Raw genomic sequence first — 26,687 nt, 5'->3', positions numbered from 1 at the left:
AATAGGACTAGACTGATTTGCCCATCCCTAGTTGCTGTATGGATCGAGGCACTATGTGGAGGAATCTGTCTCTTTTGCTTTCTAGAAGTTCGCATTTTCCCAAATGCAAATTCCTTCCATCCTGTTCCAGCATCTATTTGCAATTTCTTTTTTTAAAAAAAAAGTCTGCATGAAAATTCGTCTGCCTTTTTGTGTGCATAAAAATTTGTACACATTTTTGTATGCTATTTCCCCTAACGTTCAAACATTTGTAAGCCTTTTTTTGATCAGGGAACTGCATTGCAAAATTTGGAGAAGTGCAAAAACTGAAGGAAAATTGCATTCCAGTTTTAAGTTGGTTCATACTCAAATGTGAAGCGAACGAATTTTGTACCCAGGCCACATGGTTTGGTTTAGTTCCACCACTGCTTTCATCTATACTGCATTGAATGTAGGACCAGTGTGAACTGATACAGCACATTTATTAAGTCATGCATTCCTTTGCTTATGTCTTTTTATAAGATTTATTAATTTTCTGTCAAAAAGACAGACAACACAAAGTATGACCAATAAGAACTAAAAATCAGATTACTATACAGCAGTTAAAACAAGTAATAAAATACAAAAGTTACGTGAACTGCAAAGAGTAAATGCCCTAAATAAATTATCTGATCCCCTAAAACATCTTTGTACAGTGAACACCTGAGTGTCTTTGCTGTGCAATCTTATGAACAATTGCTTGGGAGTAACCCCTATTAAACTCAGAGTTACCTCTGAGTAAATATGCATGGGATGGCACTTTAGTAGAATTAATGATATTTCAGATCTGCCTTGTGTAAAATAGAGAGCCCATACTCATTTTGAATTTCTGAAGGTAGCTTTAGTTTGATCTCTGTAAGATATTTTATTTGGATAAAACACATTTAAATATTGTTGTGATTATGGGGAAAAGATTTTGGCAGATTGGTCAAGACACTGAGCATTTTTTTTACACAGTAAAGTATTGTGGAGTTGTTATCTCAGCATTGTTACATAAATTAACAATTTCCATCTACACAGACAAGGAATTCCAGAGTGTAGCATCCACCCTTGTTCGCTATTTCAGGCCATTTACAGGTCAACACAGATCTGTAGGTAATTCTGTTCTCTAGCCAAGTCTACATAGCAGTCATACAATTCTGCTATTGTCTACATACAAGATCATTTCTCCAATGATGAAGGATCACCCAGGAGCCCCTGATTTCCACAGGAATCCCTTTCCTCTCCTTTAGTTCACTTTAGCTTGTGTTTTTCCCCTTGAATATGTAAGCAAGTCAAAAGCTAAAGCGTTATTAGCCCAGGATAATGCATGTCAAGGCAAACAATAATGAGAATGTAGGGCCAGTCGTCCATTTAAAGTTGTACTTCATAATCAGCTCTGAATGTATAACACATAGATATTCATTGAAGTTTTTCTTTGGTTTCTTACCAGATTGTGTTTCAGATTCAACGTTTGCTAGAAACAAACTGTACTACAGATGTTAGTCCTCCTTGGAAACTAAGATTCTCATGGGACCCATCTTTCTGGACTAAACAACTTTCCAATTTAGGTAAAAAAAATGCATGCAATTTTAGGATTCCTTTAAGCTTCTTTGAGGAAAGTCTTAGTGCGTACATGTGTACATGTGAAATGTATATAGAATATCATTAAAATTATTTTTTCCATTGCTACTACTGAGATAATTCTTCATAAATCACATTTATCATCGCCCCTGAAAAACTGACAGAATTTGAACACTTTCTGTGTGTGGTAGAAAGACTGAGTTGTGTGTAAAGCTGATCTTTGCACGATGTGAGTGATGTAGTTGCCACTTTCCTGTGGCTCTATCCCATGCTGCTTTGGTTGCATAGGAAATTAAAAACACACGTGCAATGAGATCACATAAAGAACCATGCCAGAATCAAAAGCCAGATTGGGAGAAGGGGGACAGTGCTGCTGCCCCTTCCTCATTATTCCTTCATCACTGCAGCAGCATGGGATGGAGCCACAAGTGGACAACAACCGTCTTGTTCCCATAGCAAAAAAAAGTTGATCCTTAGCCACACGCTGAAGCAATCTCAACAGGCCCTTCAGTAAGTGCAGAATTGAGTATGGAATCAGAATCCATATTCTCAATATGCCAGTGCGGTTATGCGAATTGGCCACGAGCATATGATCATGCCATTAAGAGGGTCGATGGTTTGCATCCAGTGCTGAACCTATGAAAATGCCACCAGTTATGTGATCGCAGTGTGAGGGTTTTTTGTAATGTTAGAAAATACGGCAGGAAATACCAACATCAAACTGGCTATGAACACAAACGATCATACACCACCAACAGTTTACTGAGCATCAAAAATGGAAGAAGGTCATTACGTAGGAAATAAAAATATTGAGTTAAACTTATAGTAATGATTCCCAAATGATGAATTGGAACATATTAGTTTGAAAGTTGTGGATGAATCACCTTGTTGTAAGCCTTGTATTTTACAACCTTGTTGTAAACCTTGTATTGAGAGAAAGGTAACATTAAAGTCTAAGGTAGGATTGCTGGGCCCATATATGTTGATCTGGAGTTCAATACATTGCTGGGTTGTCTATTGAATTAATGGAGAAATTAATTTAATAGACAAAATTAATTCAGCAGACTACTTTCCCACAGCAATACCCCTTTCCCCAGCATTGCTAAATTTACAGGCATTAAATGTCCCTCCTACTTCACCGCCCCATTTACAAGCAGTGAAATAGAAGGCATTTCCAAAGATTTTCAGGGTGGAGGCAAATTTTTAGAAAGCCCACCCAAACTTGCCTCTATTGGAGCTCCTGTTGGGTGTCATGTCATTGGGTAGCCCACTTTGGGGGCAGGGGATGACATCCAGCAGCTACCAGCTAGTGGCTTCCAAGAAGAACTTGAGTGTTGGTTGGTGAGTTTTCCTCTACCCCATTTTGCTCCACTTCCTAGAAGTGCCAAGGATTCTGGCCACTCACCCAAAATTCAACGAAGTGTTCTCTGCAGAGAACTTTCAGTTCAGCCTTAGTTTGACCACTGTAAGGATGTCAACTGCTTTATGCCAAATTGGAGCAAATGGTCAATTTTTTACCCAGTGATGCCTATATAGACTAAGGGCTTTGCTAGACCTACCTGAGAATCTGTGTGGGAGGAAGAGCCAGCTCACACTAGAAGTAGTGCGGGCTTTTCTCTTCTTTCCACACATCAGACGCGACGGGCTGCACAGAAGCCCCGTCGCATCCGCCATTTTCTTTTAGGTTTAAAGGAGCTGGATGTGCAGGAGCACACCACCGAGTCAGGTAAGGGTGTTTTTTTTAAAAAAGGGTTCCTCGCTCCCCCAGGCTCCGATTCCCCCATCCCCCGCGATCTCCGATTCCCCCCCATCTCTCCACCCTGCCCTGATGGCCGCAGCGTTCTGTCCGCTGCTTTTCCTGGCTACTCGTGAGTAAATGCGGTAGCTGGGAAAAACAGCGGAACGGGCTACACGCCCGCAGTCTCGGACTCAGCCCAAGACCACGGGAAATACCGGGCCACAACCTGTGCCGTTATCCCGGGCCAAGGGAGGGTTACCCCTGCTTGAGCCTGGGATCCTCTGTGTGTCATCTGGATGCACAGGGGCCGGCCCGGGGCTTGCACCGGGCTAAACCTTGGTCTAGCAACGGCCTAAGAGTGTCTCTGAGGATTTCATTTGTCCTGAGTGCTACCTCCCTGTTGAATACATAGGAACATAGGAAACTGCCTTAGACTGAGTCAGACCATTGGTCCATCTAGCCCAGCATTGTCAACACTGATGGGGAACAGCTCTTCAGGGGTTTCGGCAGGATTCCTTCCTAGCTCTACCTGGAGAAGCCAGGGATTGAACTGGGGGCCTTCTGCATCCAAAGGACATGCTGCACCATTGACATATGGTACTTCCCCTGTAACCCCAACTTGATGCCACACATCTTGAATCCAGGAGGCAGGGCTTCCAAGCTAAAGGGTAGAGCTTCCACATAGGCTTCGTCCCTGGCTTTTCACTGTAGAAATGATAAAACATGCCAGTGGCATCTGGAATGTATTAAAGCCAGGGATGTCCCTCAAATATGGTCAGGATTATCTGACAACACTGGTGAGCAGTGGCAGTGATGGGGAGAAAGTGGATATATATTATGAAGAAGACAAAATTCTATTGGTGGCTAAGCTCTGTAGTAATTGTATTAACCATGTAGTAACTTCAGACAGAACACCTGTCCATAGGCAACACAAAATGTGCATGAAGTTGGAAATGTGTATGTATATTGACTTCCCAGCATGGCTTCCTGTCAATTTAAAAAAAAAGTGAATTTCTGCACATGGAAAATGACAACACAGTCTTCAGAAGAGAAGTGAAAGTTTGCTTACAGAGTGTTATATGGAAGCGCCATTAGTCCTATGAATGACCATTTGGGCAAAAGGTGTACAACCACCTCTTGGCTGGCCATCTCCTCACCAATTCTTCTCTATTTTTAACAGGGATTTTGAAAAAGTTAGCCAGATCCTCTCTCTTTTTCTTCAGACCCCAAATGGTCCAGGGTAGAGATGTTGAACTTCAGGCCCGTTAGACATGTCTGGCCCACCTGCGGTCCCAATCTGGGGTCCCCAGAAGGCCACACCTCCTTCCCCCGGCTCTGCCTGAGTAATGGTTTGACAATTCCCCTGGAGAAGGTTCTGCTAACTGAACCATGTAGGGGCTTTGTCAGTAAACCTGTTTTGAAACACGTGTTGAACTCCCCTCCTCTTGGTGATTTGTTGTTGTTGTTGTTTTACCCCTGTTTGTTGGGGTGCCCTCTAATTTCATCTCTTGTTTGTTTCTTGTAGGCCACCTGTCATTGGAGGGGGGACTGATCCATCACTCAGATGTACCAGCCTACGGAAGCATGCAAGGAATGCAGCCCTCTTTGTATCACCACCACCATCATCACGGCCATCATTCGCCTGCCCCACAGCATGACCCTCTCAACAACCAGCCCCACCAATTCCAGACTCCCGTCCATTGCCCGACAACCGTGTGCTGCACCCATTGCCTTAACATCCCACACATGAACAAAGCGCAGCTTCCTCATCAAACCATGAGCCACCCTCAGTCTTTCCGGCAACCCCTTGAAATGCAGCACCACCAGCAGCAGCAGCATTTCCCTCTGCAGTATGGCCTGCAGCAGCATGAAAGAGAGCAGCGCTGTACCTCAAGACCCTTGAAAATACTGCAACCCTGTGCAGAGCAGAAGTCTCATCAGGAGCATGACAGCCCACCTGCCAGGACGTCAAAGCATCCCCAAGAGCAGCCGATGCCCCACCCAATGCATCCTGCTTATCCTCTTCCACCACAGGATGGCCAGCAAGGCCAGGCTGGCCATTCTCAGCAGTTACCTGCCCAACCGGTGCTGCACAGTCCAGCGTTGCAAGTTCAGCTCAGCCCTCTCCAGAAGCTCAAACTGAATCACTTGCCACCTCCGTCGCCGCCCCAGGAACAGCCTCCGCCGCCACAGCTATCGCCACCTGCGCCGGGTCAGAACGAGAAGGCTCACGAACAAGTGCTACAGCAGAGTCTGGACATCATGCACCACCAGTTTGAACTGGAGGAAATGAAGAAAGATCTGGAGCTTCTCCTCCAGGCTCAGCAACCGAGCCTGCAACTGAATCCGGCCAAACAGCCTCAGCATGTTCAGCAAACGATTGTGGGACAGATAAACTACATTGTGAGGCAGCCGGCTTCAGTTCAGCAGCAAAGCCAGGAGGAAGCACAACAAGTGAGCTTTCTAGAACTTTTCTTCTTTTTTTGGTCTCCAGAAACCAATACAAATGATGGCCCTTTACGTTTGGTGGTATCTGTGCTCTTGAACATTGAAACCAGGGATGCAGAATTATGGGCCTGCAGCCCAAATCCGACCATACTGGAGGGCTGAATCCAGCCCTCCAGGGTTCCTCCTTCAACTTCCCTATGCCCCGCCTTCTTTTCCCCACCCACCAATCGTTGGCTTTTGTGCCATTTCCTCTCATTTGAAAACATGGAAATGCCTTTCTCCCAAGGCTTCATTACTGGCAGTAAGAGCTTTATGCTAAAATATGTTGCTATTTTTGGCCCCGCCCACCACTGGAATTAGGCCTCCTAGAGCTTTACTAAAATGGAAACCGGCCTTCAGGCTGAAAGAGCTTCAACACCCGTGATCTAACCTCTAAATAGGGCCGGTGGGAGATGGGTAAGAAGAGCATTTTGCAATTGCCCATATTAAGAAACCGAACCTGTTTTAAGCCTCTTAAAATCAAATTGAGGCAAGTAGACTTGTTAGCTAGATATTTCAGAATCTTGTCTGAAATATAAGTCCTTCGCCTGCCTGCCCCACTTCGATTTTCTTTTAATGCAAAAATGACAATTGAAAGCAGGCATGTGTGAAGGAGGTTCTATATATGCAGTTGCATAGTGTGGTGCTAATCTGGTCCCCAGCGAACTGGGTGGGGTTTTCTTTTGAACTGGATGGGTTTGCCAGGCCTTCTAAGGCTCAGACCTCCTAAGGCTCAGGGACCAGAGCAGCAGCAGAGCTTAAGGGTAATGCATAGCCCATGAGGCAGTGGGGCCTAGTGGGGCAGAGCAAAGCGCCTAGCAGGTAAAGGAAAGGGCCAGGTTGTGTCTAGCCTTTCAGGGTCAAACTCACATGGAATGTGTAGTTTGAAAAATAGGAGCCCCTGACTGTTCCCCATTCCACAGTGAATGGAGAGCAGGGTTTTAACCCTTTCCCTCTGTGCTGTAGTCCTGACAACATCCCACCACGCCCCCACTTTTTGAAGGGGATTGGACAAACTCATGGAGGATAAAGCTATCAGTGGCTACTAGTCATGAGGGCTGTATAACTCTGAATGCCAGTTCCTAGGCAACACAGGCAAGATTTGATTTGATTTGATTTATTACATTTATATACCGCCCCATAACTGAAGCTCTCTGACGATTTACAAAAGTTAAAAACAGTGAACATTAAAAAGTATAAAAAATTAAAACCATCATAAATAGTATAAAAACAACAATATCCATTTAAAAACAACAGTTCTGGGGTCCGTTAAAAAACAAACAAACTTAGCATTGTTAAATGCCTGGGAAAAGAGAAAAGTCTTGACCTGGCGCCGAAAAGATAACAATGTTGGCGCCAGGCGAGCCTCATCGGGGAGATCATTCCATAATTGGGGGGCCACCACTGAAAAGGCTCTCTCCCTTGTTGCCATCCTCCGAGTTTCCCTCAGAGTAGGCACTCGGAGAAAGACCTTAGATGTTGAACACAGTGTACAGATAGCAAGAGACTGCTACGGCACTCATGTCCTGCTTGTGAGCTTCCCATGGACATCTGGATATCCACTGTGGAAGCAGAATTCTGGACTAGGTAGGCCTTTGGTCTCATCCAGCACAGCTCTGCTTATATTTAGGTATCTGCCAGGGAGGGAAGCTACTATTCCTCCCAGGGCAAATGGCAGCTTCACCACAGCATGTTGGAAAAGATATCAATCAAAAGCATTTTGTCTATTATTCAGGGGACCTGTATCACCATTTATTTGTCACCTGCTTTAATATAACAGCGGGGTGGGGCTGCTGTCTAAATACTAAATAATAAGGATGAAACTAGTTTAAAAATAGCTTTATTTATTTATAAATATTTTAGTCTTTTCACTGATATAATTTGTGTGTATGTATGTATAACACAATAAAAAAGAAAGCAGAAGTATCAATAGCATCCATTTTTAAATTTCCAATTAAATGCCTGAGGAAACGGGTGAAGAGTTTTCAGCCTGCACCTGAATTTTTGCAAACGTATTGGCATGGGAAGTTGGTTCTAAAGTTGTGGTGCCAATATTGAGAAAGCCTTGCCCTGAGGCTGAGCGGCACCAGATTTTACTACATGCATCAAAGAGTCTTAGAGCAGGCCCTTCCCAACAGTTCTGAAGGAATGGGGAGGCTCATAATGGAAGAGATGTGTCCACAGAAATCCTGGGCTAAGGGCATTTAAGGATTTAAAGGTCATAACCAGCACTTTGAACCAGGTCTGGAGGCTTACAGGCAACAAAGGCAAGCTATTTAACATTGAATATGCTCTCTGTAGCTCTCTGTATTTTTGTTAATAAATGGGCTGAAGCTTCCAAACTCTGTGTGTGTGTGTGTGTGTGTGTGTGTGTGTGTGTAATTAAAATGAGGAAGTGATTTTATTGCCATTAATGAATCTGTGCTGCTTATTTATTTATTTTATCCTAGGTTGGTGAAGATTCTGTTGAGTCAGAAGGTCAAAAACCAGCACTTCCCCTTGATAGAAATGTGATTCCACCTCTGTCACAGCCATTAGAGGAAGCGATTGTCAGTATTCACTCTCCAGAGAGTACTTTGAATCCAGTCAGAAAGGTACACGAAGCTTCTTTCTTTTTTTAATAAAAGAAAATGTTTTCGTAGTTCTATATGGCCACTTTGAAGATTGCCTGTCCCTTTCTGTGCTTTCACAAGAATTAAGGTCAAGAGTGCTTTTAGTAAAATTTCGACTTTCTGGAGGAAATGGTTCTCTGTAGAAATACATATTATTGGAACACAGTGAAAGTATCCATATATGCACTTAAATAGTCTTTGAGCTTTTCAGACTATTTATATGCATGTTTGTTCATTGCTAATGTAATAGAGGAATCTGGAAGAAAGGGATTTGTCATGCAAATGAACTTTCTGGCCAAGATACCTTTTACATTTCCATTACAAACTTTAAACCTCATGTATGAAAATGCCATTGGTTTGCTTTAGTCTTTCATGAATTCTGATTTATTGATTTCCAGGCAGTGGTACAAGAGGTATGTTTTTAGGGCAGTTTCCTACATGACAGTTTTTTCTACATGCATTTAGAAAAGAAATCCCAGTATTAAATCATCCTCATCCTGATCACGTGTGAAGATTAGTCCTGTTATTCTGTGTACAAAGCCATAATTTGAAAACCGGCTTCCAACTACTATAAGCAGTAATGGCAGCGATGCTGGTAAACATGGCAAGTAACATCAGGGACAACACCAGAGACCTATAGCCAATCAGGAGAATGACTCTGTTGTACTGGGGACAGGTTGCCCTGGAGATCCAAGGAGCAACAGCCCAGTTGTCATGGTGAGGGGTGGTAGTTATGGATTATCGCAGGGCTTGGAAGGATCATGAGACTTTAGCTGTGTGGAAAGAGAGATCGCACACAAGGGGATGAACCATAGCTTAGTGGCAGAGCAGTTGTTTTGCATACAGAAGACGCCAGGTTCCGTTCTTAGCACAGATGTAGTTGAAAGGATCAAGTAGAAAGTGGTGGGAAAGACCGTTCTCTACCTAAAACCCTGCAGAGTTGCAACCAGTCAGAGTCAAGTAGCCTTCTCCAACCTGGTGCCCTCCAGATGTTCTGGACTTCAACTTTCATCAGCCCCAGCCAGCATGACGAAGGAGGATGGGAGTTGTAGTCCAAAGCACCTGGAGGGCACCAGGGTGGGGAAGGCTGGAGTAGACAATACTGGAGTTAGATGGGCAAACAGTCTGATCTGGTGTAAGGCAGCATTCTAAAGGCAGGGACATGACATGTTCAGGAGGATTACTCAATCTTGGAGGACAGCTGTAGGGGCAGTGGGACAGCTTCCTGGAGTAGAGGCAGTCCTCCTGCCCTTACAGATAAAATAGAAGTATTTCTGATCTTCACTCATAATGGGATATATGAATGTACATGGGCTGGTGTGCTTCTTTGGTATACACATGTAGGAAAAATGTCATATGTGAAGCAGTACTTAAGCTGGTTTATGCTGTTAGAGCATCGTTGATTTCTATGCCTGCATTTAGCCTTCCTCCTCCTCGACTGTAGTGTAGATTACTTAATTTCATACTGTGTAGATTACTTAATTTCATATTGTGGTTGGAACTGCAGCCAGAGCTCCTGATGTGCCAGACTTGCCACAAGCTCTTTGCAGTCTCTTGGCCCACCTCAGTCCTTCTTTCCATGATGAGCAGCTTATGGCCTGTTTGTAAAGCCACTCAGCCTGTGGTCAGTAAGAAAGGACTCCCAAGTGACAAGGCAGGCAGGGATGCTTTACAAAAGTGGGTTCTTCTTCTCTTTCAGAGTACAAATGACTGTGTGGGCATACTGTTGGTAAACATCTTTATTAGCCTGCAACTTTTGTGGGCTGGTTTGGGAGATGGGCTTAGGCAATTTTATAGATGGAGAATGAAAAATATGCGTCCTTTTTGGGACAGCCAGTGGGATAATGGTGCCGCTGTAATACTCTCCCTGAAGTGAAGCATATTCTGACCTGGCTATTTTCTGAATGAAGAACTATTCAGACTCCCATGTATACCAGATTGGGCACTGTTGAAGGACAGGATATGAATATAACATAATAAAAGCTCCATCCACTTTGACCACAAGTCACACCCATGTCTTACTATGGTGTCACTACACATGACATGGTGCCAAAATTAGGCAAGGGTTGATTCAAGGAGTTTATGTTTTGATGGGGTAGGGGATGTAGCTAACTGGAAGTAGACCACATTTCCTCATGGTTCAAAGGATGCATTTTTAGACTAATTTATTTAGCCTTGACTCATATGCCATGGTCATTTTGCTTGGACACTGCTGTTTGGCTGTTTCTACATGATTTCCGAGAATGTACATGGAAGTATTCTGGTTAGATTGACCATGAGGTGCAAGCTTCTACATGGCATTTATATGAATTTGAACTGTTTGGTGTCTGCTAGAACCAGGCTGAATTTGGGAACATTAGAATTTTGTGCTGGATCAGCTCAAGGGCCATCTGGTTCCAGATTCTGTTTTTGATGGGAGCCAATCAGATCTCTAGAAATCCCCAAGAAATGTTAAGGTAATTGGCAACGTCCTGTTGTTTATTCCTGGCATCCGGTAATCATAGGTATACCTTTCTTTTTACATGGAAATTGCATTTAGTTATCCTGGCTAATATTTGAATAATTTTAATACATATCCTATGGACTATGGCCAGAAGGGATCCCCAAGGAAGTCTTACTATGCACATAGTGTTCTTGTATGGGCCACAGTCTTTCCCCAGAAAAGCCAATCAATCAATCCAATAAGAAGGGTGAATGCCAATTAGGCATTTTTGCAAATAATTCTGAAAGCTTAGCAATAAGACTTGCATATTTTTGAATAGTTTGTGTGTGGTAGAAAAGATTGGCTATTTGCCAAACAGGGAAAGAACTCATCTGTTCCTGCATCTTATTGCTCAATATCCTTAATCAATCAGGACTCGAAGGACTTTACTGCTGTCTTAACTGACACACTGGACAACAGCATCACCCAGTACTTCCACTCTGATCAAATGGAATTCATCCCATGATGTTGCCTGATGGACAAAGTGTTCTGCATGCTTGATGTTGTATACAAGGGAAGAAGAGCAGACAAAACACCTCTTAACCAACTTGGCCCTCAATGCTGAGAAAGCTTTTGATTGCGTCGAATGGCTGTACCTCAAGTATTTACTTCTTAGGATGAATTCCTAACTCTTCTAAGGCCATTTAGACTAATTGCCAACATCTCTATGGGCTGGTTTCAGTAAACAATTTTGACTTCTATCCCTTTCATCTCAAAAGAGGTTTTAGACAAAGCTGTATGCTGTATGTCCTGACAGTGGAATCCTTAGCTCTGCAGATGCACAAATTGATCCAGGTGTGACCAAACAGAGCATAAAGCATTTATCTGATATCTCCCACCCAATGTTGGCTTGACATAAACTTGATTTATGAAATCAAGGCTGCTCTGGAAAGAAATTATAAATTTGTCTGGCCCACCAACCCATGGCATCATCTTGGAAACTTTCTTTTACCTCTCTGATTACCTCATGTTTCAATCAATTCTGCAAATCTGGTCCTCTGATGATTTTTTTGTGACTCACCAGAACAGCAATTGTGCCAATGAAGGAATATCGAGAAACCTTTTTTAAAAATTTGAAACAGTTCCACTCAGTCAACACAAAATGGAGTTTCAGCTGCATTTGTTACATGAATGGTTGCCTCCCTCTTCAGAGCATCAGTGGACACAAATGGAACAAATACTTTAAGCATCTCTTCATTAAAGATACTCTACTTACCTGAGACTATTGGAGAAAAAAAAAACCCATTCCTGTCCTGGTCCCTTTGTTCTATAACTTCATAGTTCATCACTCAAAACAACCCTGAGGACTTTTATTTCTGGAAAATAGCAAAAGTACATTGGCTGACAAACTTAACTTGTTGAAGAAAACGTAATCTCCTGCGATTAACTCTTAAAGAAAGTAGAATCAACATAACTTCCTAGATATTAATATTTTCAAATACACTACTTTCTCAATCAAACTTTAGATGTTCATGTTTGGCAACGCATCTACTCCTCCATGTCTGTTAGCATAAAATTCTAGGAAGCCTAATTTAAAGACCTTAACAGGTGGTACTTAACTCCAGATATAGTCAGTTCTATTGGAAGGGTTGTGGCCAAACTGGGAATTGTGGTGGGTTGTGCTCAACCATTCAGCAGACTAGTTGCATCCATTCTCAACCAAACGTTGGCCTTATAGCCAGTCTTCTTGACACAGCAGCCCTGGTTTCCTTTGTTAAGACTTGCTGACACAACAGAATGATAGAAATGATTGGAAAAGGTCTGGAAAATAGATCCAGAATTAGGAGTTGGCACTGTTAGCCAGTTACCAATAGCCAGAGCCTGCAGGAGGGCCTACTGATGCCAAAACCACTGCTGTTTTAGTCGCCAGCCTCCACCTCCTCCGACTGATCTGGCAAGCTGGCTTGCTCATTTACCAGGTCATAACATTTATGCAGCTGCACTTGCAATCAACTTCCTCTTCTTCCAAACAGGCTGCTGCAGTGGCAATCGCATAAGGAGTTGGAAAAAGGGACCCTAGCACCCACCATGTTTTATGCCCCACAATATGAGGCCTGTTACCAGGCCTTGCTTTATGTGGCATAAAAGTGGTGGGTGTTCATCTCCTTAGTTCCAGCCATAGAATCAGAATAGCAGAGTTGGAAGGGGGCCTACAAGGCCATCGAGTCCAACCCCCTGCTCAATGCAGGAATCCACCTTAAAGCATCCCTGACAGATGGTTGTCCAGCTGCCTCTTGAATACCTCTAGCCAATTATATTGCTTTCACCACCATAGCAACAGTCTACCTGGAGGAGGAGGGGGTGGCTGTGGCTGTATGAACATAGTTGAAGGGGGCAGGGGATAATGGCGCTTGGGGTCTGTTGATGGGGCTTGGGAGCAGCTTTAGCTACACCATGCCAACGGTCTACCCAGGCCTGGTTCCAGCCTCTGTGGTAATTATATATAAACGACAGGTTCTGCAGGCTACAAATCTAACCTAGAAAAAAAAGTACAATGGCGATTTGGTTCTTATCACGTATATGGTGTTCTTGCCAAGTGGTCATATTGTTATTTCCAAATAGAAGAGTGTTTACATATGTTCTCTCCCCAATTCTGACTTTTAAGCTGCCCCTGCCTCATTTTTCAGGTGGCCAACTTAGCCTTGAGAAACAGGTTTTTTAAAATGTGAATTCATGGATTATCTGTGGATTTGATGGGTCACTTTTGTTTTGTTTTGTATATGTGCCTTAATTTCAGTGTGTTTAAGTTGTTTCAGTATTTTTTAAAACCTTCTTATATTGTGTGTGTATGTTTGAATGATTGTGTGTGTGGGTTTGAATAATTGTTTGCAAACTAACATGACTTTGAAAATCCATGTTAGAAAAGCTAAGATGGACAGATGAGGCATGAGGTACGTGGGGCTACAGTAGTATAGATTCAAACATGTAAGTGCAGGGCTGTTCTAAACATTCACTGAAGCCATGGTACACATGCATTTTGGCTAATGCTGGATAACGCCAGGAAGGAACCTTTCATGACAACTTTTGGCTGTCCCATCCTCATCCAATAGATGGGGCTATAGCCATGTTACTGTTTGCCCCCCTTTTAACTATGGCTAGATCATGTGCAGGAGTCATATAGCAAAGAGGCCCACAGTGTTGTAGGCACAGGTAGGAGCACAAACACTACATAAAGGTTGCCAGCAAGGTTGCACATGGCTATCACAGCAGCAATGAACGTACTATCTGTGAGAAGCATCAAATTTAACCAAGTACACAATTCCGTGTTTGGAGTGCTCAGGAAAGGAAATATTCCTGCAGTGAAAACAGCACTCTGGAGTCCTATATGTGGAAAATATATAGGAATAAAACATGCATTTAGTGTACATAAAACTACATTGGGCCTAAAAGATTTTCCAACTAAGATTGTAGTGCCTGAATTTGCTTTCCTTTTCCCCCTCCTCCTCCTCCCTCCCAATCCCCTTTCCTTTTGTGTCATGTCTTTTAGATTGTAAGCCTGTGGGCAGGGACTGTCAAGAAATACTTTTGTAAGCCGCCATGAGAGCCTTTTTTGGCTGAATGGCGGCATAAAAATACTTAAATAAAAAAAAAAAAATAAAATAAATAAAAGGCTCTTTGGGACCAGATGAACGGACTACCAGCACTTCATTGCATTTGCTGTGCTGATAGGTAAACAAATGGTATAGGTGGAGTACAGGTGCTCTGTGGCTTGCGAGGGGTCTGATGCACCAAATGAGCTGAGGCCAAGAACACCACTACATTGCTGTGCTCTGAACCCTTAAGAACATAAGAAGAGCCCTGATGCTGGATCACACCAAGAGTCCATCTAGTCCAGCACTCTGTTCACACAGCGGCCAATCATCTGTCGACCAGGGACCAACAAAGCAGGACACGGTGCAACAGCACCCTCCCACCCATGTTCCCCAGCAACTGGGGCACACAGGGTTGCCGACTCTAATACTGGAGATAGAACACAACCATCAGGGCTAATAGCCATTGATAGCCCTCTCCTCCAGGAATTTATCCACCCCCCTTTTAAAGCCATCCAAATTGGTGGCCATCACTACATCTTGTGAGTCCCAGAATTTAACTATGTGCTGTGTGAAGAAGTACTTCCTTTTATTTGTCCTGGATCTCCCACCAATCAGCTTCATGGGATGGCCCTGGGTTCTAGTATTTTGAGAGAGGAAGAAAAATGTCTCCCTATCTTTATGAACCCTTGTTCATATCATTTTGTTATGCTTCCCATTTCGGCAAACGCCATGTACATTGATGGCACCACTATAAACAATAAACCATAATAACAAATAAAGAACATTTGCGTGCTAGTAAAAGTCTCTTACATTTTGGCAAAGGTGTTTTGTTTTTCAAAGCTCTTATGAAAATGGATTATTGAAATAATTACTTGCAGCAGGCATTGAGAAATGTCATATGGCACACCTGTATATCTTTATACCTGTCAAAGTGAGAGGTATTTCTACTAAAAGTGAGTGAACAGGCAGCTCAGTAACGATATAATATTAGTTTTTCCTATGGTGGGATTTAGGAAAAGCATCTTTTTTAGGTAGAGTGAAGTAATAGGAACATGATAGGGAATCTGATTTAATCATAGTAAAACGTGCAATTTTGTTCTCTTTTGGTCTGTCTCCATGTCAGTTGTATGCTCCCTGTTATTTGTTTGGGAGAATTGTGATTACTAGTCACATTGCAATGAATTCATGCACATGGTTTTAGTAGAAGAACTAAAAAGGAAAAGAAAAAAGGTGTTGCTGTATACTTATTCAGGTCAATGGCCCTCATACTACAGTTCATTAGACCAGAGGAAGGCAACATGGTGCCCTCAAAATCTCTTGTATTTAACTCCCATGAACTCCAGCCAGCACGACCAATGGGCAGGTATTATGGGAGTTGTAGTCCAAAGCATCTGGAGAACACCAGGTTGCCTACTCCTGCATGAGATAATATTCTGAATGATATCAGGGGGTGTCTTCACAGTGCTGCTTTGGCCCCATGTTCCCTTAAAATTCAGCAGCATCGCAGCTGTGGGATGTGGACAGTTAATCCCCACAGCAGGAGGGAGCACAGGCTTTCTGGTGGCCATTTGGTTCGTCGAGCCCACCCTATGCCCGCCCTTCTGCTCTTCTAGTGACCTATCAGTGGTTGCGATCCACTCCCAGAATGCCCTCAGGCCAAAGCTGAAGTGAGGCCACCACCAACAGACAGTGGGGAGATTGTGGCAACCAACCAGCAAAGCAAAAAGTCAGGGAAAGTCCCCAACTTTTAAAATGCCCAGCTTCGGGAAAAAGCCCCGTAATGGCTGCGATTGGGTGTTGTCGTTGTATAACCGATGCAGCACCACCGCAGGGGTAATAGGGCACATAGACAGCCCCTAGCTGTCATGCAGAGTGTCCCTCTGCCCAGCGCAGATCCTATGACAGGGTTTGAACTTGGCTCCTGAATGTAAAATATATGCTCTGCCTCTGACTACTTTACTTTGCTTTAGTATTTAAGATCATTGTGCAGAATTTGGATTTTTCTCATCCGTACTGGGAGCGCAGAAAGGAAGTAAAAATGAGATAATGAGACACTGTGAAGGAATAGCTGTTTGGGACTGTGTCAATGGGGCTCTGTAGAATCGTCGTCGTCATCATTAACCACTGAAAATTCCACAACCTGCTATACTTCCAGAGTCTTCAGTAGAAACTCTTCTTGTGTTTCTTAGGATTCTTAAATCTGCCCTTGAGTATGCAATTTTTGTAAGATGAGAGGCGAGATTTATAGCATTCCAACACCTCAGGATTTACAAGACACAATTGTGGGCCCAGAGATTTCTAAATTGGTGGATCATTGTAGTAATTTGTGACCCAATCCTAAAATTTGCTGCTCTGCTTAAGATGGAAGCTTACGGACTGCTGCATCAGTGTAAACTCACTAGGTTTTCTACGTGTTGGGGGTCAACAAAACCAGCCTACTGATCATGGTGTGGAGACTCCACCTAAGTGCCAACAGTGATCATAGGATGGGGAGGGAAGAATGTCCAAACTCAGCCCCGATGCCCCTCTTGACTTGCCTCTAAGACAGCTTTCAACGCCCAGCATTCCTGTCCATTGTTCATGGTGGCCGGGCGTGATGGGAGTTTATGTGCGAAACATCCGGAGAGCACCAGGTTGGGGGAAGGCTGCTGTAGAAGATTAGTTCTGCAAAATCAGTGCCTCCAGGTTACAGTGTCCAATTATGCAGCCTCATGCCTGGTAACTAGCCTTTTATGTTCCCGTTTTTGTATTTGTACCGGTAGTTGTCCTGAACTTTGCAAAATCAAGCCTGGCTTTTTGTTTGTTTGTTTGTTTTTTAAAGGTCAGTTGGCAACCCTAAATGCCAGAGACAGTGGCATTATGCCAGTGATGCACAAAGGTAACTGTACTAGGAAAGGGAGATAGATCAGTTGAAAATGATTAGGATCAGGTCCTTTGGACTCTGGTCCCATCGGACAGGTATCCCGGACCATTGGATAAGCTCAGCTAAACCAATGGGGTTGGTGTTGGTTACCAGTACATTTTACATTCACTGATATTAGAAATATTTCACAGTGTCTTCTAGATTAGCAAAGCTTATTTCTTTGACCTGAAAAGGAAGATAAATAATACATGATGCTGCTTGTTCTGCTGGCTCTTTCGACTCCTTGTGCTGTAAAACCAGCTCCGTTTTCTGGGTTGGAATTTTACATTAACCAGAGCTGCTCCCCCCTCTCCCTGGCTGCACAGGAGGGGCTTTTGATCCGGGACACTGTTTGGGAAAGCCAAGCAAAAAGAAGAAGAAGCTTGGAATACATATGTAGGCGATCGGTGGGTTCTGAGTTAATCTTGAGTTAACTGGATTTGAATTAGTGCATTTGTTTAACCTTGCAGCATAATGAGCTGCCAGGGGGATTGCTCCACTTAGCAGCAGCCTTCGCTACTTTGCAGCCATTTGCTCTGAGTAATTTCTCTGCAATTGCAAAGAATCTGTATAGTCTTAACAAATCCCAAGCCAAGACTTTATTAAAGGTAGGCATCTCCATCTCCAACTTCCTCTGTGGTTTATAATGCATGCTTGCATGGAGCCGTTTAAAGTATGCAGTTAATTTTTAACTCTGATTTTGGGCATATTAACTCTTTTTCATTATTACAAATAGGGCTGGCAATTTTTATTTTTTAAAGACTGGCCTTGTTCCTGTGCTTTTAACAGCACCCTGAGAAAGGTAGGAGTCGAAGGTGTTCCCATCACCAACCCGTCTGCTAGATGTCTGCATGTCAGGTTGCTGTTAAAGGTACCGAGTAAGGGCAGTGAACAAGGTGTCAACTACCGTAACTTTGAGGCATAATATGGTGAGATAAAGGAGACAGCAATGGTAGAATTTTTTTTTTAAATCAAGATCATTATTATTACTAGACTGTTGCAACTAATATTTTAGTGTGTTTGGAGGAGCTGTGCAGAAGTGAGACGGTCCTTTTGCCTTGTGGAGAATTGATAAAGAAGTAGAAATGAAGGAGGGGAGAGTTGGGGGTGGGGAGCAGACAGCAAAGATATGCAATGGCAGAAATAGACATTTTTGCAGCGTTATATATTACAATGTCAAAATGGAAAGGTTTCCCAACAGCAGCAGTAGTAGCAGCAGCAGTAGTTGCAGTGTGACAGCATTTGTTATGTATGTTTGTTCAAGGAAGGAAATGGCAAAGCTTTTTAGGCAACTCTAAGCCATTGAAAAGAAAGAAAGAAAAGAATCCTAACACATTATCCAGTACAGCAGAAGCCAGTAGGGGAGACGAGGAGCCTCTCTAATCCCACCCACCCGCTCCGCCCGCTAATGGCAAAAGGAATGATTATTTTAGGGAGAGAATTAATAGGATCTTAATGAGCCTTACTCCCAGCGCATTGTTCACTTCACACTTGACAGCAGCTTTGTGGATCAGAGTGCAGAATGTGTCAACTCCTTACCAGAAGCTTTAATATACACATATATTTTTTACTGAAAGATCATAATGTTTCCTCATTATTAAAATAACCACAGAGTTAACTTTTGCCTCCAGGGAGAAACAGATGGCAGTTTGATGGCCTCATTTTTCCTTTCTTTCCTTTTTTTAGTAAGATTAATGTTTTATACTGACTGATGTAGTCTATTATACTCTCTTCACACTCTTCCTGTAACTGGAGCAGTAATAAGGGGAAATAGAAGCCCACTTCTCTGTAGAGCTTAATCTCTTTAAAGGTATTAGTTGTTTCAAATATATCAGGTATTCCTGCAAAGACCTGTGCTTTGTAGCTCTGCAACTTGCTAGCTGTGTTTCTGTTGAGTCTTTTGGAGCAAGATCTTATCGGTCTCAGTGAATGGCTCAGTCATGACACAGTGCCATGCTTTGGGGATGCTGGCATGGGATCTCTAGATGCCATCCCAAATTTTGCTACTGTTGGCACTCTGACTCTTTGGGATCTTGAAGCTCTCACCTCCTGACCCCAGAAATATGGGATCCAGCTGTGGTGTCTCAGCAACAAGAAAAGAACACTGTGCATTTGGTCCAGAAGCACTCTTTCCTTCCACTTACCCTGTCCTTTCTAATAAACCATATTGGAAGTTAAGGATGGATCATTCTTTTGATGATCCAAAGCTTTCGCTATTAGATTCAGAAATATTATGGAATGGATAGAATCTCTGCTCTGAGGTCCACACAAAACTTTGCACATCCATTTCCTGATGCTTTGTTTAATGTGTCAATATTGTGGATGCCCAGTAGCTCCTCTGTTCCCCTGATAGACCGGATCAAAGCACCTTCATTCTTTTGAGAGGTCCCAGGTTTGGGCCCATTAACTATGCCAGTAAGGAGCCATTTTAGGTAATTTCCTCCTCATTGAAATCAGTGGGTGGCAGATGAAGAGAGAAAAGAATCACCAGAGAAGCTTGCAGACTATGGAAGTAGCTGAATGGATAGAAAGACTTGGATGACTGAGAATATAAGGCTCAGTATAAGTCAAATATAGCTGGAAGGGATGTTTGAGAAATAGACACTAAATTGCTGTACGTGAACGACAGGTACATATTATGGGAAAATAACCTCTGCTCATATTAAGTAGTGAAAAGCCCTAAAGGGTATTTTTTCTTTCTGAGCGTCAGCAGACGGGTGGATTTTTGCATTTCCCTACCGTTGGTATGGCCTCCTGCTGCTGTCCCACAATACCTGTGATCTCTTTACCCGGGGAGAGAAAGAGGAAGCAGCAACGACCACATGGCCCATTCAGGGGCCATTTTAATTGCACCGCTTTTCCTGCACACAGCAGGAAATAGCATCACATTCCCTTTTTTTGGTGTTTTTTTTAAAAGACGGATTAAAAGGGGTTTATTTTGCAATGGAAAAACAAGTGGAAAGAGCAGGAGGCGGACAGGAGGCGGATGACGTCATTTAAAGGATGTGTGAACATCCGTAAGTGGGCAGTAGTAAGCATGTGTTAAAACACTTCTCTGATGACACTCTCTGTTGTAATATTTGCAAGTAGGGCTGTCACTCAGTTAAATATATTGGAGTAGATTAGTTGTCTGTGTTTTAATCGACTAGAATTATCCTTTAAATCTGCATGCAAAACAATAATTAGAATGGAAGAAGGTATGCTTCCTTTGTTTTTAGATGAAGTAGTCTTGGGTTGGAGCAGGCCTAATCCTAGAAGAAGCATTCCCTCCTCTATGACAGAGAAGAAAGAATGCCTCTTATATGATTCTATGATGGCACTTGCCAGTTACAGTTTTTTTTCAAAATACTTGTATTAATTTGTTTTTATCTACTTATTGATAATTAGGGGCAACATTTTGGTTAATTGGAATATTTTAGGGTGCAATCCTATGTATGTTTAGACAGGAAAAAAACCTACAACTCCTTATGATGGCTGGCTGGTGAATGCTAGGAGTCGTATGACGTTTTTCTGTCTAAACATACATAGAATTCCACCCTTACTTGATTAAATATCACAGAGACATTTATACCTAGCTCTTTTTACAAGCATCCAAAATGATGTGCAACAAGATCAACTATCACAAGGCGACATAAACATATAATGCTAGAATAACTCAAATAAATTATGATAGTCTCCCTATCCAAAGAACACCTATATGTGCATGCACACTGAACTACACATTGTCTTCTTTTTCAGCGGTCAGCTTCACTGAACATTGTGGGCTTTCCAAATGCTTTAGAAATGGAGTTGTCGTCTACACGGGTATCCAAGTCAGCTGACCCACAGGCCAAAGAAATCTCCACTGTAATTTCTGGCCAGGCTCAGAGTATGCCAAATACCTCTGATGTGCCTCCTGAAGCTGTGCCTCGTTACAGCCTGGCTTTGGACAGAAGTACAAATGACCTGAGCTGTGACAATATTGACCGCTTAGCTTCCGGTGGCATGCCCCTGGTCAGCGCAGTGTGCAAGGTAAGAATTGTTGATGTACCAGTTTCATTGGCAGGAAGCATGATCAGAATGGTAATTCTGATTAATGTCATAATGCACTGTATGCCTGGAATCTCTCCATTGAAATGAATGGTACTTGTGCAAGATCATGGTGGTTGTCTTATGCAGCTCCCATTCATGCTGTTGTGAAAATCCCATACATGCATAAACTCCCATTCTTTTGTAGAAGTCCAATTTATTTCAATGAGAAATGGACTGAACACATCTTTGGGAAACTGTGCAGTCCCAATTCAGACTCAGACCATTTTTGCATGCAGGGACTAAGCACTGACTTTGATGGAGGCAACAGATCTACGTGTATGTATGATAGTTTGCCTCTGCAAAATCTCAGGCATAGATTCAAAGAACCATAGGGTCATTAGTTCCATGTGCCCAAGGTGGGGTTGGACTTCTGTTTCTTGAACAGCAACTGTCCATACTACATAGAAATGTCTTGCAAGACCATGTGTGTGTGTGTGTGTGTGTGTGTGTGTGTGTGTGTGTGTGTGTGAGAGAGAGAGAGAGAGAGAGAGAGAGAGAGAGAGAGAGAGATTGTTTGTGATGTGGCATGTGGGTTGGTGGGTGAAAGGTCCTACCAAGCGTGCCAAAAATGGCTTTTTGAATCTCAGCCCTTTGGATCCCCGCCTCTGGGTTCCTGTGATAGTGCATGTCAGAGCAACAATGTTCAATAATGTCAATGTGGTCTTTTATGGTTATTTTGTCAAAACCGATATAAAAACCAATTTGTACATTTCAATGTCTTTTTTTTTTAATTGCAAGCTGGAAAGTGAAGAGTTTGGCCCTATGAGTTACCCGCTTGGAAGTGATTGTGCCGCTGCTGAGTCCAAAGACATTAATGAGTTAGCTCTTTCTATCCACAATATTCTGGAAGAGCCTATTAATCTTTCGGTGAAGAAGACTCAGCCTTGTGCCTCCCCTCCCATACTTATCAGCAACACTTCCTGCATGCAGTCAGTTAGTCCAAACCCAAGACATATTGAAGGTATCAGATTTTTCTTTATTTTCTGTGGACCATCTAACATTCTCCATTGCATATTGTGGTTATCTTAGGATTGTTGTTGCTGTAATGCATTCTGCTTCTGACATCACAAAATTATCTATTTGGAGCTGATTTTTGATGTCCACTATACTTGCCCATAGCAAACACGGAGCAACTCCCTGATTAATAATGGGATGCAAAAATTTGATGTGACTGTCCAGGGCTGGTTGGCTATCCACCTTATATTTACCAAGAGATCTTGGGCTTTTAGGTGGCTTCAAGTGAGCCCAAAGAAGATATTTAATTAATCTGATTTGAGGCACTTTTATACTTCATCAATTGGGTCATAGAACTGCCAAAATAGGAGGCAGCAGGGGGAGATTTGGTCACTATGATCCAAAGGAGAAAAAGCACTATGCATATGCACCACTTCATCTTCATACTGTATGTGTTTTACAAGTCATGAATCAATCCTGGGAATTCCAGCAACAGACTTCATGAGGCCAGTTTTCACAGTATGAAAAATGGCTTGTAATGCAGCCCTTCTTTTATACTTTTCTTCCAATGTCATGCAACAATATAGTTGTTTAACAGTCACATCCAGATTAGACTGCTATAATGTGTTTTATCTGGGACAGTTTGAAGACCGCTCAGAAACTACAATACTTTCAAAATGCAGCTTCCAGATTCTTAGCAGGAAATCAAAAGGTTGGATCCAGAGTTGTTTTTCCATGTGTGGAAGGTCTCTTTTGTGGTCTGACTTAATGCAAGATTATTGCTCAAGAAAAATGGAAACAAATAGTTAGTCAAATAACAAAGCTGAACCAATGATGTACTTATTAAATTAAGTAGAAAATCAAAACAATAGTTGATTTTATCTGTAATTACATAATAGATAAATTATGATGTGCCTATTAAATTACTTAAATTCATATGCAAAAAAGTAGAAAAGTCATTAAAAAATCCCAGTAGGACAGAAGTAATTAGGAAAATATGGGAACAATTGGAGATGGTTAACTTTATTTTTTATTTATTGATTGATTGCATTTTTATACCGCCCAATAGCTGAAGCTCCCTGGGTATTAGAAAAGTAGAATCCAGTGATATAATTTATTTTAAAGAAAGTACTAGATATTAATGACATTCAGAGCAATCCTATGGGAACCAGTGTGTTGTCATGGTTAGGATGTTGGACTGGGACTTGGGAGACTGGGATTCTAGTCCCCACTCAGCCATGAAGCTCACTGGATGACTTTGGGCCAATCACTGACTCTCAGCCCAACCTATCTTACAGGGTTGTTGTGAGGATAAAATGAAGAAGAGGACAATTATGTATGCTACCTTGGGTTCTTTGGAGGGAAAGACAGAGTAGTGGATCTCCTGCTGTATCCCAAGCCTTGCTGGCTCCTACTGGCCAGGGTAGAAGATGCGTGTGGCTTTGCTGGCTCTTTCACCCCTGTGGATCTTCACCTTCATTATTCCCACCTCCCACTCCTTGCCCATGACAACAATGGGGGTGGGGAATTAGCTATCCCAATGCTAGGGCTGGCATAGCTGATAAATCCAGATTATGCCCATCCGAGGGAATAGAGTTGCTTTAGATGGGGGCTGCACCTTCCCACTCTCAGGACATCCTGTTTTTTGGCTTTTCATCAACTATTGCTGGTAGGAGAGCCACCAATGGGAGCTTACTGATTGCCTGGGCACTGCAAGGCGCCACCAATGCACAATCCTAAACCACCCTTAGCCATAAACATCAGGAAGGGGAAAGGATTGCACTCCCAGATAATAACTTTATGAATTTGTAGGATCTGTAATTCGTTGTTGTTGTTGTTGTTGTTATTATTATTATTAGGACACAAGTAGAAAGGACATTTTGTTCAAGGTAGAGAGATATACATCATTACAGATGTGAAACTAGATTTTTAATGTCTGTATACTTTTTTTGTAAATGATAAAATTTTATTAAAAATGTTTATTCTGAGATTAACATAATGACAATAAATAAGACACAAAATTATTGATGAGGCTAGCAACTTTCCCCAGAAAATAAAACATAAGAGAATAATTTAGATTCTGAGATTGAAGGAAAAACAAAGAAACCTCCAAGTACACAGATCATTTGCATTTTTTCTTCCAGAAAGAATCAAATATATTAGGATGCCCTGGCACGAAGGTAGATATGAAGAAGACAAACCAGGCCAGCATGAGCTTGGCAGGGTTTAGGAAGTGGTGGTTGTTCTACCATTGACTCTCTCCTTCCCATAGGATTAGTCTGTTAAACTATCAAGGAGATCATGAATGTTTGTCAGGATGCGTTCACCTGTATTTTACCCATTATTATTATTTTTGTAGATTGCCATAACTGTGAAGAGGAACGTTTTGAAATGGAAATTAAACGTAATCAGAACAACAGGTAATCAAAACTCACGGAACACACAAATTTAAGGCATAACTTCAAAAATGAATGGGGGGGGGAATTATCCCCCTCCCCACAAGCGTTCTTAAGAGAGGAGGAGAGAGGAAGTAAGTCCCATCATGTTAGCGGACTTCCACTAGCACCATGTTGTATCTAACTCAATATAACAACAAGCAGAAACATTATTATTGCTGTCTGTGAAGCATTTGGGCTTAAATCCAACACTGCGTGAGCAGACTTCCAGTTGCTTCCCCCTGAACCCCTCTGTATGCCATCCAAATCTACGCTGGAGGGTCCCCCAATCCTCTGGAGCAGATGAGGTAGGGGCATACGGGTAACCACAAGGGAGGAGGGAAGACCGTTCTGCCAGTGGTTTCCATTCCACTGGTGGACAATCAGGATTGGATACAACCCTTGGTGTGTAACTGTAACATGCTTTGCAGCCAAAGTCATTTCCATAACAACTCTGTGACTTTGGTGTTTAAATATTTCCATTATACAGATTAGGACCCTGAGGTCTATTCCCTAAATCTTCCCTATTTAGGGAATAGAAACCAAATGCACAGTTACAAGATGGGGGACACTTGGCTCAGCAATACTACAAATGAGAAAGATCTTGGAATTGTTGTAGATCACAAGCTGAATATGAGCCAACAGTGCGATATGGCTGCAAGAAAGGCAAATGCTATTTTGGGCTGCATTAATAGAAGTATAGCTTCCAAATCACGTGAGGTACTGGTTCCTCTCTATTCGGCCCTGGTTAGGCCTCATCTAGAGTATTGCGTCCAGTTCTGGGCTCCACAATTCAAGAAGGACGCAGACAAGCTGGAGCGTGTTCAGAAGAGGGCAACGAGGATGATCAGAGGTCTAGAAACAAAGCCCTATGAAGAGAGACTGAAAGAACTGGGCATGTTTAGCCTGGAGAAGAGAAGATTGAGGGGAGACATGATAGCACTCTTCAAATACTTAAAAGGTTGTCACACAGAGGAGGGCCAGGATCTCTTCTCGATTCTCCCAGAGTGCAGGACACGGAATAACGGGCTCAAGTTAAAGGAAGCCAGATTCCGGCTGGACATCAGGAAAAACTTCCTGACTGTTAGAGCAGTGCGACAGTGGAATCAGCTACCTAGGGAGGTTGTGGGCTCTCCCACACTAGAGGCATTCAAGAGGCAGCTGGACAACCATCTGTCAGGGATGCTTTAGGGTGGATTCCTGCATTGAGCAGGGGGTTGGACTCGATGGCCTTGTAGGCCCCTTCCAACTCTGCTATTCTATGATTCTATGATTCTATGAGGTTGAAATACAGTAACTTCTAAAGCAATCATCCCATATCCAAGCTCAACACCTTCATTTTTGGATTATTGCGGTATAGTAGATGCCTGTGTAATTAGTACACATCTATTGCTATATAGTAAAGATTGTTAATTAACTTGAGATATAGTTTCAGAATCTTATTAATATGGTACTCTAATTAAGTATTCTGAAGATAACTGCCATGAGCCAGCAAAGGCAACCTCCACAAATATGTATCATGCATAGGTTTATGAATTTTGGAAATCCATCCTGCATCCAAAGCATGCGGTGACCTTTCTGGATTGAAAACATGTGTGCATCCGTCCAGCATATGGTGGACACTGTCAACTACGAGGTTGTGTGAACTGAGTGTAGATACTGTTTTACCTTTCCCCAACCCAAGGCTGACATCAGCGGCCAGTGGAGAGTCAGTATAGGGAGCAGTCTCTGCAGAAATTTCTATTGTTGTATACGAGGATCTGTTGGTGCTAAATCATGAGGTATGAAATGTTGTTCTTGAAGTGTCACATTAATTAATAAAATTCTATTACAGCATTCTGGTTAGCCATATAAAAAACAACAACTCACCCTGTCAAATTATATGGCAACAA

At 42.5% G+C, this 26,687-nt stretch overlaps 1 protein-coding gene across 1 annotated transcript in view; it reads left to right on the top strand.

Annotated features, from left to right (window-relative positions):
* The window catches only part of TRIM66 (tripartite motif containing 66), a 55,273-nt gene that overhangs the window by 20,427 nt on the left and 8,159 nt on the right, over positions 1–26,687 (top strand). The window contains exons 8-13 of the mRNA XM_063117249.1: positions 1,451–1,568; positions 4,845–5,773; positions 8,257–8,400; positions 21,074–21,346; positions 22,145–22,367; positions 24,720–24,780. Of these exons, the coding sequence (XP_062973319.1) occupies positions 1,451–1,568; positions 4,845–5,773; positions 8,257–8,400; positions 21,074–21,346; positions 22,145–22,367; positions 24,720–24,780 (1,748 nt within the window). The remainder of the gene's footprint in view (positions 1–1,450; positions 1,569–4,844; positions 5,774–8,256; positions 8,401–21,073; positions 21,347–22,144; positions 22,368–24,719; positions 24,781–26,687) is intronic.

This window comes from Elgaria multicarinata, chromosome 2 (assembly GCF_023053635.1).
Source record: "Elgaria multicarinata webbii isolate HBS135686 ecotype San Diego chromosome 2, rElgMul1.1.pri, whole genome shotgun sequence".
NCBI lineage: Eukaryota > Metazoa > Chordata > Lepidosauria > Squamata > Anguidae > Elgaria > Elgaria multicarinata.
This window is presented reverse-complemented; position numbering and strand designations above follow the sequence as displayed.